The sequence below is a fragment of the Tenebrio molitor genome, unplaced genomic scaffold, assembly GCF_963966145.1.
Source record: "Tenebrio molitor unplaced genomic scaffold, icTenMoli1.1 SCAFFOLD_50, whole genome shotgun sequence".
Classification (NCBI taxonomy): domain Eukaryota; kingdom Metazoa; phylum Arthropoda; class Insecta; order Coleoptera; family Tenebrionidae; genus Tenebrio; species Tenebrio molitor.
Genome location: NW_027184158.1, coordinates 80552 through 91643, shown reverse-complemented (window position 1 = coordinate 91643; position 11092 = coordinate 80552). Strand labels below are relative to the sequence as shown.

The 11092-nt window shown below is 43.2% G+C and overlaps 1 protein-coding gene across 1 annotated transcript; it reads right to left on the bottom strand.

Moving 5' to 3' along the window:
• Window positions 1-382: 382 nt before the first annotated feature.
• LOC138140874 (putative nuclease HARBI1) lies at window positions 383-1593 on the bottom strand. The gene has a single exon (XM_069061758.1). The coding sequence runs from the start codon at window positions 1560-1562 to the stop codon at window positions 474-476; it is 1089 nt and encodes a 362-aa protein (XP_068917859.1). The 5' UTR covers window positions 1563-1593; the 3' UTR covers window positions 383-473.
• Window positions 1594-11092: the final 9499 nt, after the last annotated feature.

The window sequence follows — 11092 nt, the reverse complement described above, 5'->3', positions numbered from 1 at the left end:
ATCTGTTTAATCGGCCAGATCCCAATCCTGTAGCGAGTCCTGTAGTACCTCCATCTTCTACACCAATCCTAAAACCACCCCCACTTCCCAGACGAGGCAAAAAAAGGACGATCGAGGCGGTACTAAAAGAAGCCGAGGAAACGACATGTTTGCAAAGAGAAACCAACCAAATCTTAGGCGAGTTGGTTTCTGAAATGCGACAAACGCGGTCCGACCTCAACAGTCGTTTAGACCAATTAATAAATTTAAAAAAATTAAAACTTGAATTATTACAAGAGGGCATTGAACTCAAAAGAAAAAAATTAAATATAAATTAAAAATATATTGTTGCTGTTTTATTTTAATGGTTAATAAATGAAAATTATTAATCATTTGGTGTTTTTTGTACAACAGCTTTTACTTTATGCAACTGAATATGTATCTGAAAAAAAAAAAAAAAAATTGAAAGCATAAAACACATCAAAAAATCTAGATTATCGAGTGAAGTGTCTTGCAATGAGATCTCTACGAATGTCCATATAATTCCCAGGGATGGCCCCATGACAAGGTTGTAAGTCGTCAGGGAGAGGATAATCTTCGAAATCATCCACATCTAAATTGTACTGAATGCAAATATTATGCAGCACACAACAAGCAGCAATTATTTGACAGACCTTACCGGGTTCATAAGCAAGTGGACGGTCTAGAACACGCCAACGACTCTTTAAAACACCATTTGTTCTTTCAATTGGGTTTCTGGTGGAAATGTGCACAGAATTGTACAAATGTTCTGCCGGTGATGTTGCATTTGCCACTGGTGTCATAATCCACGGTTCCTGGGGGTACCCGGAGTCCGCAACTAACCAACCTTCAGGAAAAGTACCACCCTCTTCAAATGCATTCCGTACAGCTGAATTTCGCCAGATGTATGAATCATGATTTGAACCTGGGAACTCGGCAAAAACATTGTAAATTTTCAAATCTGGTCCCGCAATTAATTGAACATTGATCGAATGGTAGAGATGTCTGTTAAAATATTGTTCCGGGGCATTGCTGGGTGCTTGCACTCTACAATGTGTACAATCGATTACTCCCAGTACATTTGGAAATCCAACTCCATGCTGGGTCAACCCTAGTTGGTAAAATGCCTGTTTAACTTCGGTGAATTCTCTGGCAGTTGGAAAACGAATAAACTGCTGCGAGACGGCTACTAGAGCGCTAGTCACTTCACTGATCGCGTTTGAAACAGCTGATTGTGAAATTCTTGAACTGCCTCCAACTAACCATTGAAATCCACCCGAAGCATAAAACTGCAATGCAACATATAATTTATGCGTAGGTGTGAGATGTTCGTAACGTCCTCGCCTTGTATTTCGTTCCAAACTTGGTGTTAGAACTTCCAGCACATAATTGAAAACACGACGGTCCAGGCGTGTTTTCTGGAAGAGATTTCTCTCCGACATCTCCTGAATACTAAAAGGTATTCTTGCTAACCTTTGTTCTTCTTCGTCACTGTCGCTATCACCACGATTAACTAATTCATCCACAACTAAAGCGGCCAAGACCTGCCTAGCTGCAGCCATTTTCACGGTGTAAAAATGACAGAACAGAATGCAACTGCTTACAACCGTCCAATAGCAGATGCAAATCGCGCGACAATTCGAACTTGAAATCGGTTGTAAATTTATTTGCAACGTTGCCATGGGAAACGTAGTTTGTCCCGGTTGTAACTCGACTTGAAATTGGCCCATTAGTTACTAATAAATCTAAATAAGTTGCTGAATTAAAATTTTCATCTAAACAAGTCTCCGCGAACTAACACAACTGTCAAAGGCTTTTACCATAAAAATTCATTCTTCATTGGAGTAACTATTCATTTTTCCGTAAATAATTTTGACAGTAATTTACCGAAACCCGCTGACGAGTACAAATTACCAAATGCTGTCCAAATTGGAAATCATGGCATGTCATATTTAAAAACCGCCAAGTTTTATAGTATATTATTATATGAGCGATTATGATAGCCATTATTCACGAAGATTAAGTTTACGAAACGAGCCGTAGGCGATCGAATTGCTGCTTTATCTACACCTAATACATTTTTTGCTTCAATTTTTTTATTTTTTCATTTTTTAACGTAATACATTTTTTTACGAGAGCGCAAATCCGCCGAGTAAAAGAAAGTACGAGTTGCATACAAAATTTTTTTTGGCGCCCATAAGTTTGAATTACAATTTTTTCTCGACACTGTCAAAAATTTTTCTTTTGTGTGAATTCGTGGGCATTTAAAACGCTCATTTACTCGCGTTTTAAACTGGCCCATTCATGCCAAAAAAAAAACCAATTTACATACGAACTCGTTAAATAAACTACTGTTATGAACGCAAATGAATGAAAAAACTTGCATTTTTTTTGACGGACGTTAAAAACAATAAATCAAATTCAAACTTGATCACTTTAATAAGTACATAGAAGTCTATATACAGGTGTACATTTTATAAAACATGATATACATGGTGTATTTTTAAAATGTGCCGAAATTTTACCTACGAGGTTATTTGGGGTCCCGTTTCACACTGGGCATTATATTCTGCGCAAGCCTTTGCCCAAGTTGCGGTTTTTGAAGATGTCACACAATTTTTCGTAGACTGGTCTTCAATTATTTTTGCATATCTACGCATGGATAAGAAAATGTTACATTAGGATAAGTTTGGATTTAAGTCGATTAGATGGTTAATTGGTGGTAGGTAGATGTATGTAGTATGATACACAGGTATTGGTTATGCAAGAATATTAATAAATTATATATGTAGGTACTTACTTTCCAACAATGGCCAGCAATAACTGCTTATCCAGCTCCGTAAAATTAACCCTTTTTGAGAACACGAACTCATTATTTAATACGCAGAAAAAACGAAACGAATGGACAACACAACAGTCACTATCAAACGTCAAACGGAGATACTTTTTTAACATTTGACATTAGCGAATACATACGCGATTTTAAATAATTTTCAATGTTGCCAAGAGTACTATTCGTCAACACGACATCAATTGACGAATCGTTAATTATTTGGAATTTGCTTTTGTGCATACGGAAATAAATTTGACGGATTGTCAGATTTGACGATTCATTAGTTGACAAATCGTTAAAGCAAGTTTTGTGCATACGGGCATAAGAGATAGAAGTGACCTAAAAGTAAATATGATCATTTTTAGCGGAATTATTCGCGCGCTATTGGGTGTTGGAACTTAAACTATAACAGATAAACATATGCCTCGAGGGACTTTTTTGTAGAAAATTTCATGCTCTACAAAAAAGGTCTAATGCATTTTTCTCGTATCTAGTACCATTTGAGCTACGTTCTCGGGGAAAGGAAAAAATATCAATCCTGAAAGTTTTTTTTTATGTTATTCTGATTGTTTAAACAAATTAGGAGATCTAAAAATTACCTACAAATACCATTTTCATTGTGCTGAATCGAATTGTCCCAAAAATAAAAGTTTTTGGCAAAAAGGAAGTAAATAAAAGTGAATTTTTTACAACAACCCGACAATCCAACATTCTACATCGAAATTTCTCTCGTTTGGCGTACAAGAACGGACGATCAACGAGCTCGTCAGATTACTTTAATGTTTAATGTATCCGTGAATTTAAATAACCGTTCCTTAACCCAAAGGTGAATGTTTTAACGATAGATATTAACAGAGATACAGCTAAACTTAAAGTCATTCACTTGAGTCACTTCTGCAATTCTTCATTGAAATTGAACTCATGGAATGCAACTGCCCACTCTACCCCTCCGATGCGCGCGCCGCGTGACGCTCGAACTTGACGAAATTTCGTGACGGTAAACATCGAACCTGGCTCCGTATAAGTGTTTTCAACACTAAAATTCTATATCTTAGTCTCGCTTGTGCATTGGTATGAGCCAGACGTGTTTCCAAGAGCGCTTCAAAATTTAAAAATAAATTTTCTCAGAGCGAAGTCTCAGTTACCCAAGCCGCTTGTCGGCCAAAGTTCTGAGCAAAACTTACAAAATAAAGACAATTAAACATAGTGTTGTGCCACCTGGATGATGGCACCCCACTTGAACCTCACGCCGGGGGACGTGAAGCAGATGATGGAGGAGCTGCAGGTGCTGAGGGAGTTGGTCGTGACTCTCCGCAAGGAGAGAGACGACACCCTGGCGCTGCTCGCCACGTCTGATGTCCGTTCCCACATCGAAGAAGATGACGACAATGACGACGATCCAGAAATGGACGTCTCACCGTCAACACCCCCATCCCCAGAGTCCGACCAGGCCGAACCTTCCACCTCGGTGGAGGAGATAGTCGAGCCTGAAAACGGAGCCCCATTCATCGAGGTCAGGTACCGCAAACGTCACCCCTCACCTCACCCCGAACCCCAAACTTCAGGACCCGACAGGGAACCTCCATCAGAGGTTCCCCGAAAGGTCAAGAAGACCAAGTTGGCCCAGACCCCTCAGGTCTCGCAGCCGACGCCAAACAATCCGGTTCCCACGCCAAAAGTGGCGGGAAACCAGCCGCCCGCCGCGAGCAAGATTCCGCCGATCATTGTTCGGGACGCGGCAAAATGGAGCGGTCTCGCTCAAGCGATGACGCAACGGCGCATCCACTTCAGCAAGGCCAAACCGTGCGTCGACGGCATCCGGGTGAATCCGGTCAGTGTCGACGACTTCCGTTCATTGACGCGACTCCTTGAGGAGAGACGAATGCCGTTTCACTCGTTCGCTCTCCCCGAGGCGAAAACCCTCAGAGCCGTGCTGAGGACGGTCCCCGTCGAGATCAGCCTCGACGACATCAAGTCAGACCTGGTGGACCAAGGTCTGGCACCAATCAAGGTGACCAGAATGATCTCAGGCAGATCAAAATTGCCCCTTCCGTTGGTACTTGTCGAAGTGCCAAAGGACAAGGGACAAATCTTCGATTTGAGGACGGTTTGCCACCTCAGAATCTCGGTGGAGCGGCCCCATAAGAAGGGGTCAACGGCACAATGTCACCGGTGCCAACGGTTTCACCACTCTCAGAAGAACTGTCACGCACTCGCGAAGTGCGTGAAGTGCGGCGAGGGACACGAGTCAAAGGACTGCAAAAAGTCCAAAGAAATCCCCGCGAGGTGCACCAATTGCGGCGGCGGACACACTGCCAGCTGCCGTGGCTGCCCCAGGTTCCCACGTGGGTACCTGGGAAACAAACCCCAGCCGGGCCAAAATTCAAACCGCGCCCCCGCTCCCAGTCAGGCCTCTTCAAGGCAACAACCCCCTGCAGTTGCCAGGCAATCAGCCCCAGCTCCGAATGCAGGGAACAAGCCCAGCACGGGGAAAAGTTTTGCGGACGCAGCGGCGTCCAAAAAACCCGCACCCGCGCCCGCGCCCCCAGCCCCCCGCCCGACAAGCGCCAAAAACACCCGCCGCGAACGGAAATGCCCTCATGGACATTCTGCTCGCGATCCAGTCCTCGAGCACCAAGGATGAAATTCTTGGGAAAGTGCTCGCTCTCCTCCCCAATCTCCTCTCTGGTTGCTAAATGCCAGCACAAGAGAGGAGAGTGAGGTCGCTGCAGATCGCATTTCATAATGCACGCGGTCTGCGAAACTCCCGCAACGAGCTGGAGATCTTCGCAGACGATCATGAACTCGACGCTTTGTTGGTCAGCGAGACCAACCTTAACGGCGGGATTGCGGACCCTAAAATCCGGGGTTATGAATTGTACCGCAGCGACCGTCCCCACGGTCCTGGAGGAGGAACAGCCATTTACGTGCGCCGCACACTCCCACACTACCAGATCGCGCTTCCCGTGCTCCATAACTTGGAAGCCACTGCGGTGAGAATCGAGACCGTTAACGGTCCATTGACGATCATCTCGTGCTACCACCCGCCGCAAATTCTGCTCCGGGAAAATGACATCACGGAAATATTAGATACCGGCGCCTCGGTCATCGCCGCGGGTGACTTCAACTGCAAGCACCAGATCTGGGGCAGTCGAAGGGCCAACCGCAACGGTCGAATTTTACTCGAGCTCGCGGACAACACAGACATGATAATCGAAGCTCCGCCGGAGCCGACGTACTATGATGCACGCGATTTTCACGCCGACATATTAGACATTGCACTCGTCAAAAATGTTCCATTTCAATTACGACTCCACGCTTCTCAGGCGCTCGACTCAGATCACGTGCCCGTCCTGATGCATATCGGTGACGAGGCAAACGACATTACAAACACACCCGTTCAAAACATCAATTGGCCGCGTTTTACGGAATTATTAATTCTCGAGTACGGACCTGTTCCCCGCATCAGGAATGTCGACGACCTTGAGCGCGCAGCTGGCACGCTCGAGCGTAAAATCACAACAGCGATGACTCACTCAACTCGAATTCGGGTCGAGCCGCGACACAAAAACAAAAACAATGTACCGCAATGGATCGTTGACCTCATCCGTGCGAAAAATCTTGCGAGGCGCCTAGCTCACCGGACTAGCGACGCCGTCGACAGGAGGAAGGCGAATCGTCTCGGCAATGAAGTCAAGTACGCGCTCATTGATCACCGCAATGATCAATGGGAAAGAAAACTCGAATCTCTCACTGCAGAGGACAACTCGATCTGGAGCATGGCGAAAGCGCTCCGCTCAAACAAAAAGCCACTACCACCGATTCACGGTACGCGAGGACTCGTTTTCTCGAATGAGGAGAAAGCGGAGGCGTTCGCCGACAGTTTGGAACTGCAATGCAGGCCGAACATCGAGGACGCCGACGTCGATCACATCGAGCGAATCGAGCATCAGGTCGAAGACATTCTGTCGAGACAAATAGAAACAAGCACTACACCAACTTCGCCGGCGGAGGTCCGAAAAATTATCGGGTCTCTCAAGGTGAAAAAAGCACCCGGACCAGATAACATTCCAAACAAAGCGGTGAAATTATTGCCGGACAGAGTTGTCGTCGCTCTGACCACAATAATCAACGCCAGCCTGCGACTCTGCCACTTTCCTTCTCGATGGAAAAAGGCCAACGTCATTTTCATTCCGAAGCCCGGGAAAGATCCGAAATTTCCCCAGAATCATCGGCCGATCAGTCTCCTATCCTCAATAGGAAAAGTTCTCGAAAAAGTTATTTTGACCCGTCTGGTCAGAGTGACTAACGAGAAACAAATTTTACCTGACGAACAATTTGGATTTCGCCCCCAACATTCGACGTCGGATCAAATCCTTCACGTTACCGAATTCATTGCGAAAAGCAACGGTCAACGGCATTCGACCGGCGCGATTTTTCTTGATGTGGCCAAAGCCTTTGACACAGTCTGGCACGGCGGGCTTGTTTACAAGCTCCACGTTGCTGGCGTGCCACTGGCGATGGTCAAACTGATCAACTCATTTCTTCAAAATCGAAACTTTCACGCAAAAATTGGGAATGTTTTCTCAACGGAACGCGACATCGAGGCAGGCGTCCCACAGGGCTCGGTGCTCTCACCGACTCTGTACGCAATCTTCACTGCCGACATTCCGAAGCCCGATCAAACAAAGATCGCGCTGTATGCAGACGACACTGCAATTCTCACTCCTGGTCGCCCGTAAAAATTACGGAGCGACTCCAGAGGGCGGTAGTGAGTCTGGAGACATGGTTTCGCCTCTGGCGAATCGATGTGAACCCAGACAAAAGCAGTGCGATTCTTTTCACCCGTCGGCGTTTTCACCGTCCGGTTGGCGAAATCGAAATGTTCGAACAACTCATTCCGTGGAAAAACGAGGTCCGGTACCTCGGCATTTCATTCGATAACCACCTCCGGTTCAACAATCAAGTCGAGCACGCGAAAACTCGCGGTCAGATGGTTCGAGGGCAGCTTAACTCGCTGGTCAATCGGCGAAGTAAGATGTCCATCAAGAACAAAATCACAATTTACCGTACAATGATCCGACCGTCCATGATGTACGGCTCTGCGATCTGGGGGACCGTGTCTCACACGCAACTCCAGAAGCTGCAGGTCGTGCAGAACAAATTCCTCCGAGCGGCTTTTAATGCCCCGTGGTTCGTCAGGAACACTCAACTCCATCGAGAAGCGAACCTCCCCACCATCAAAGAATTCCTGCTGGATGATGCACGGAAATTCTATGCGAAAGCGGCTGTACACCCGAACCACTCGTGCGCGAATCCGTCAATTACGACGAGAATGCCCCTATGCGGCACAAGCGGCCAAAATGTCTGCTCCTCCGACAGGACTGAGGCTCCTACACCTCCAGTCCTCCGACAAAATTTCCCCAGATTTTGTTCCAGAGCAATCGCAAGTTCTGGAGCAGAAATTAATGCATCACCACTAAGTGTGTTCCAGATTCCGCACCAGGGCCGACTTCAGTTCCGAGGACCAGGTTAACGGAATCCAAACCGGTAAATATTTATAGCGATTAGGTTTCGATGTTCCATTGTTGCGTAGTTTCTACATTTGTTTTCCGAGCGTTCCCCCATTTTTCTTCTGCTCCGACGAGGGTTTTTTTTTGCAGTTTTTTGCCCTCGTTGTCACGCAAAAGCGGGAGCATTCCGACGACGATCTAGGTTCTCTGCAGTCCCCATTTTCTCGCGATTTGTGTCTCTCACAACCCCACCCCCACACCGTAAACTCGACCTGCTGGATTCGCAACTGAAGGCCGATCAGCCAGAGTTTACGGTGACTCGATACTTGACAAGTCTGTCACAGCCCTACACATTACATGAGTAGGTGACTGCCAGCCATATTGGGGAAATAAGAGTCTAGGACTCGAACCCCGTAAAAAGTCAGACATGTTATTCCTTATTCCTTATATTCTATATCTCTTAGATTTGAAGATATGGGGGCTCAAAAGGTGCAGCTTTGATCTCATTTATTTTACATATTAAAAAAGATTTTGACTATTTGTCTTTTACTAGCCAGTGGCATAATAATGCTGAACGATTGTGATTAGGTTTGCAATTATTTTCTTCATTATTTCCAGCATTTCCAAGTACTAATTTTATGTCCGTTTTACCTCAAATAACGTATGGCAACATGGCTTTGATTTTTGTCTCTCATTTCCATGGATACAACAAAAATGAAATATTTGCAGGCTATTGCGATACATAGAATGTTTTTAGACGTTGCCACATTTAGTGTAACGAAGAGGTCCATATCTTCTACAAAAAAGAAGATTGATTTTTGTAAACATTTTTACCTGATATTTTAATAACCACTTAACAACATACTGCTAAGTTGTTCCGCGAATTTTGGGGCACCCAGTGTACAGTGAGCGGCAAAAGTATGGAATAAATTCCTTAAAAATTAAATAAAACCTTTTTCAAAAAAATCTTTGGACAAGTCAATTTTAGTTTATAAAAATACATATTTTAGTACCAAAGAAAATTCCAAGCAGTCATTTGTTTTCGAATGATGACGTCATCGCTAGTGTTTTTAAATCGAAACCCTCTATTTTTTTTCTTGATTCTGATAGCCCTTTTAATTGTCTAAATGACAGTATAAAAAATTTTTATCTTACATAAGGAAATTTTTGAGAAAAAAAATAATAAAGTTGGAAAAAATAAATTTTATAACGAACAAAAACTAGTCAAAAAATCAAGTAGTTAAATCAAACAGTCAAATGTTACTATCAATTTCATTCGTATGTGTTATTTGTTTTACAAAACGTTTCCGAAAATGACTCATTTAACAGAAACACGTCTAGAAATTTTAATTTTGATTGGGTGCGGGGATAAAACTAGATAAAACTAAAACAGGGGGAATTTCTTCATAAACTTGCTTATTGTCAACAAGCTGGGGGATGGCAATTCGAACATTTAATTCCATAATTTTAAGTACTTACTAACACAGTTTTTGACTTGTTTTTGTTTGTTATAAAATTTATTTTTTCCAAATTTATTATTTTTTTTCTCAAAAATTTCCTTATACAGGGTGTCTCAGCACAACTGCTGCACTGCTAAACATTGGATACAAAGTGTCATACTCGGCATTGAAATGTTTGTTAAAGGCTTTGTTTGGGTCGGTGTTGTTTACAACAATTTGGAGCGTTAAAGGGTGCAATTTTTTGAAGCTGCCAGATGTTCGGTTTTGCCTTGAAATTTTCTACCTAACTCGATCCCGACCGGCCGCAGTCCCGTAGCGAAAACTTTTCTAATAATATAATTTTAAAACATAACGGTAAAAATGAATTTCGTATTTGGTTTCTTAAATGATAGGTAATTGTATAAATTTGGCGCAATCCTCCTTATTGACCAACCGTACTCAGCTTTAGCATTATTTCCAACTTAACCAAATTGTTAATGCGGACCATGTTTGATTTTATTGTTTTGGATTTTTTTTTTTAATTTACATAGAGTGCATTTAAAACCGTCACTTTTCTTAAATTTTTATTTCGAGAGTAAGGATGTTTTCTGAATGCAATTAAAACTTTAATTATCGGAATCTCGACATTGTTGACATTGTCGACATTGTTGACAGCTCCCAATTTGTCGACATCTAGCTAATTGTCGACGCGTCGACAATGACATAGTCGACACAAATTGTCGACACCGCCCATCCCTGGTTGCTACGCAACCAACTATACCGAACACCAGAGATTTTGAAATAATATTAAAAATTGTTCCGATTGAAGGAATTGGTCTATCATGTGTTGCATTGGAAATGTCACGCACATTTCTAATGCTCTGATTGGCATAGAATAACTGCATTATGTGTATTTTTTCTTCAAACAACTTGACCATTTTGTTAAACTGTCAAGTACTTAGTTTCGTTACCTTGGTTACGTGATTACATACATGCATTGACCTGTGTTTTTTAAAACTGAACATAGGGAATAAGTATGGGCTATGTTCAATGTTAAAAAATGTCCCGGTATATGACGTTTATCTTGCTAACCATACAAACATTTACAAAGTTAAAGACAACATTTGGACGTAATTTATTATACTGGATGCTTTAACTCTTCCATAAAGAACTAAAACACGATCGGGATATTTTAGCAAGGTAATTTAGTTAACGCACGCTTTCTGTGTCTTCAAATAAATTGACGACTCTCTTAACCTTACATTTTGTAAAGCCTACATTTGGATAGTGTTCCACGAGAAAACGGA

What these genes read in the sequence shown, in the direction of transcription:
- LOC138140874 (XM_069061758.1), bottom strand. Translation starts at nt 1,562, where the DNA reads ATGGCTGCAGCTAGGCAGGTCTTGGCCGCTTTAGTTGTGGATGAATTA.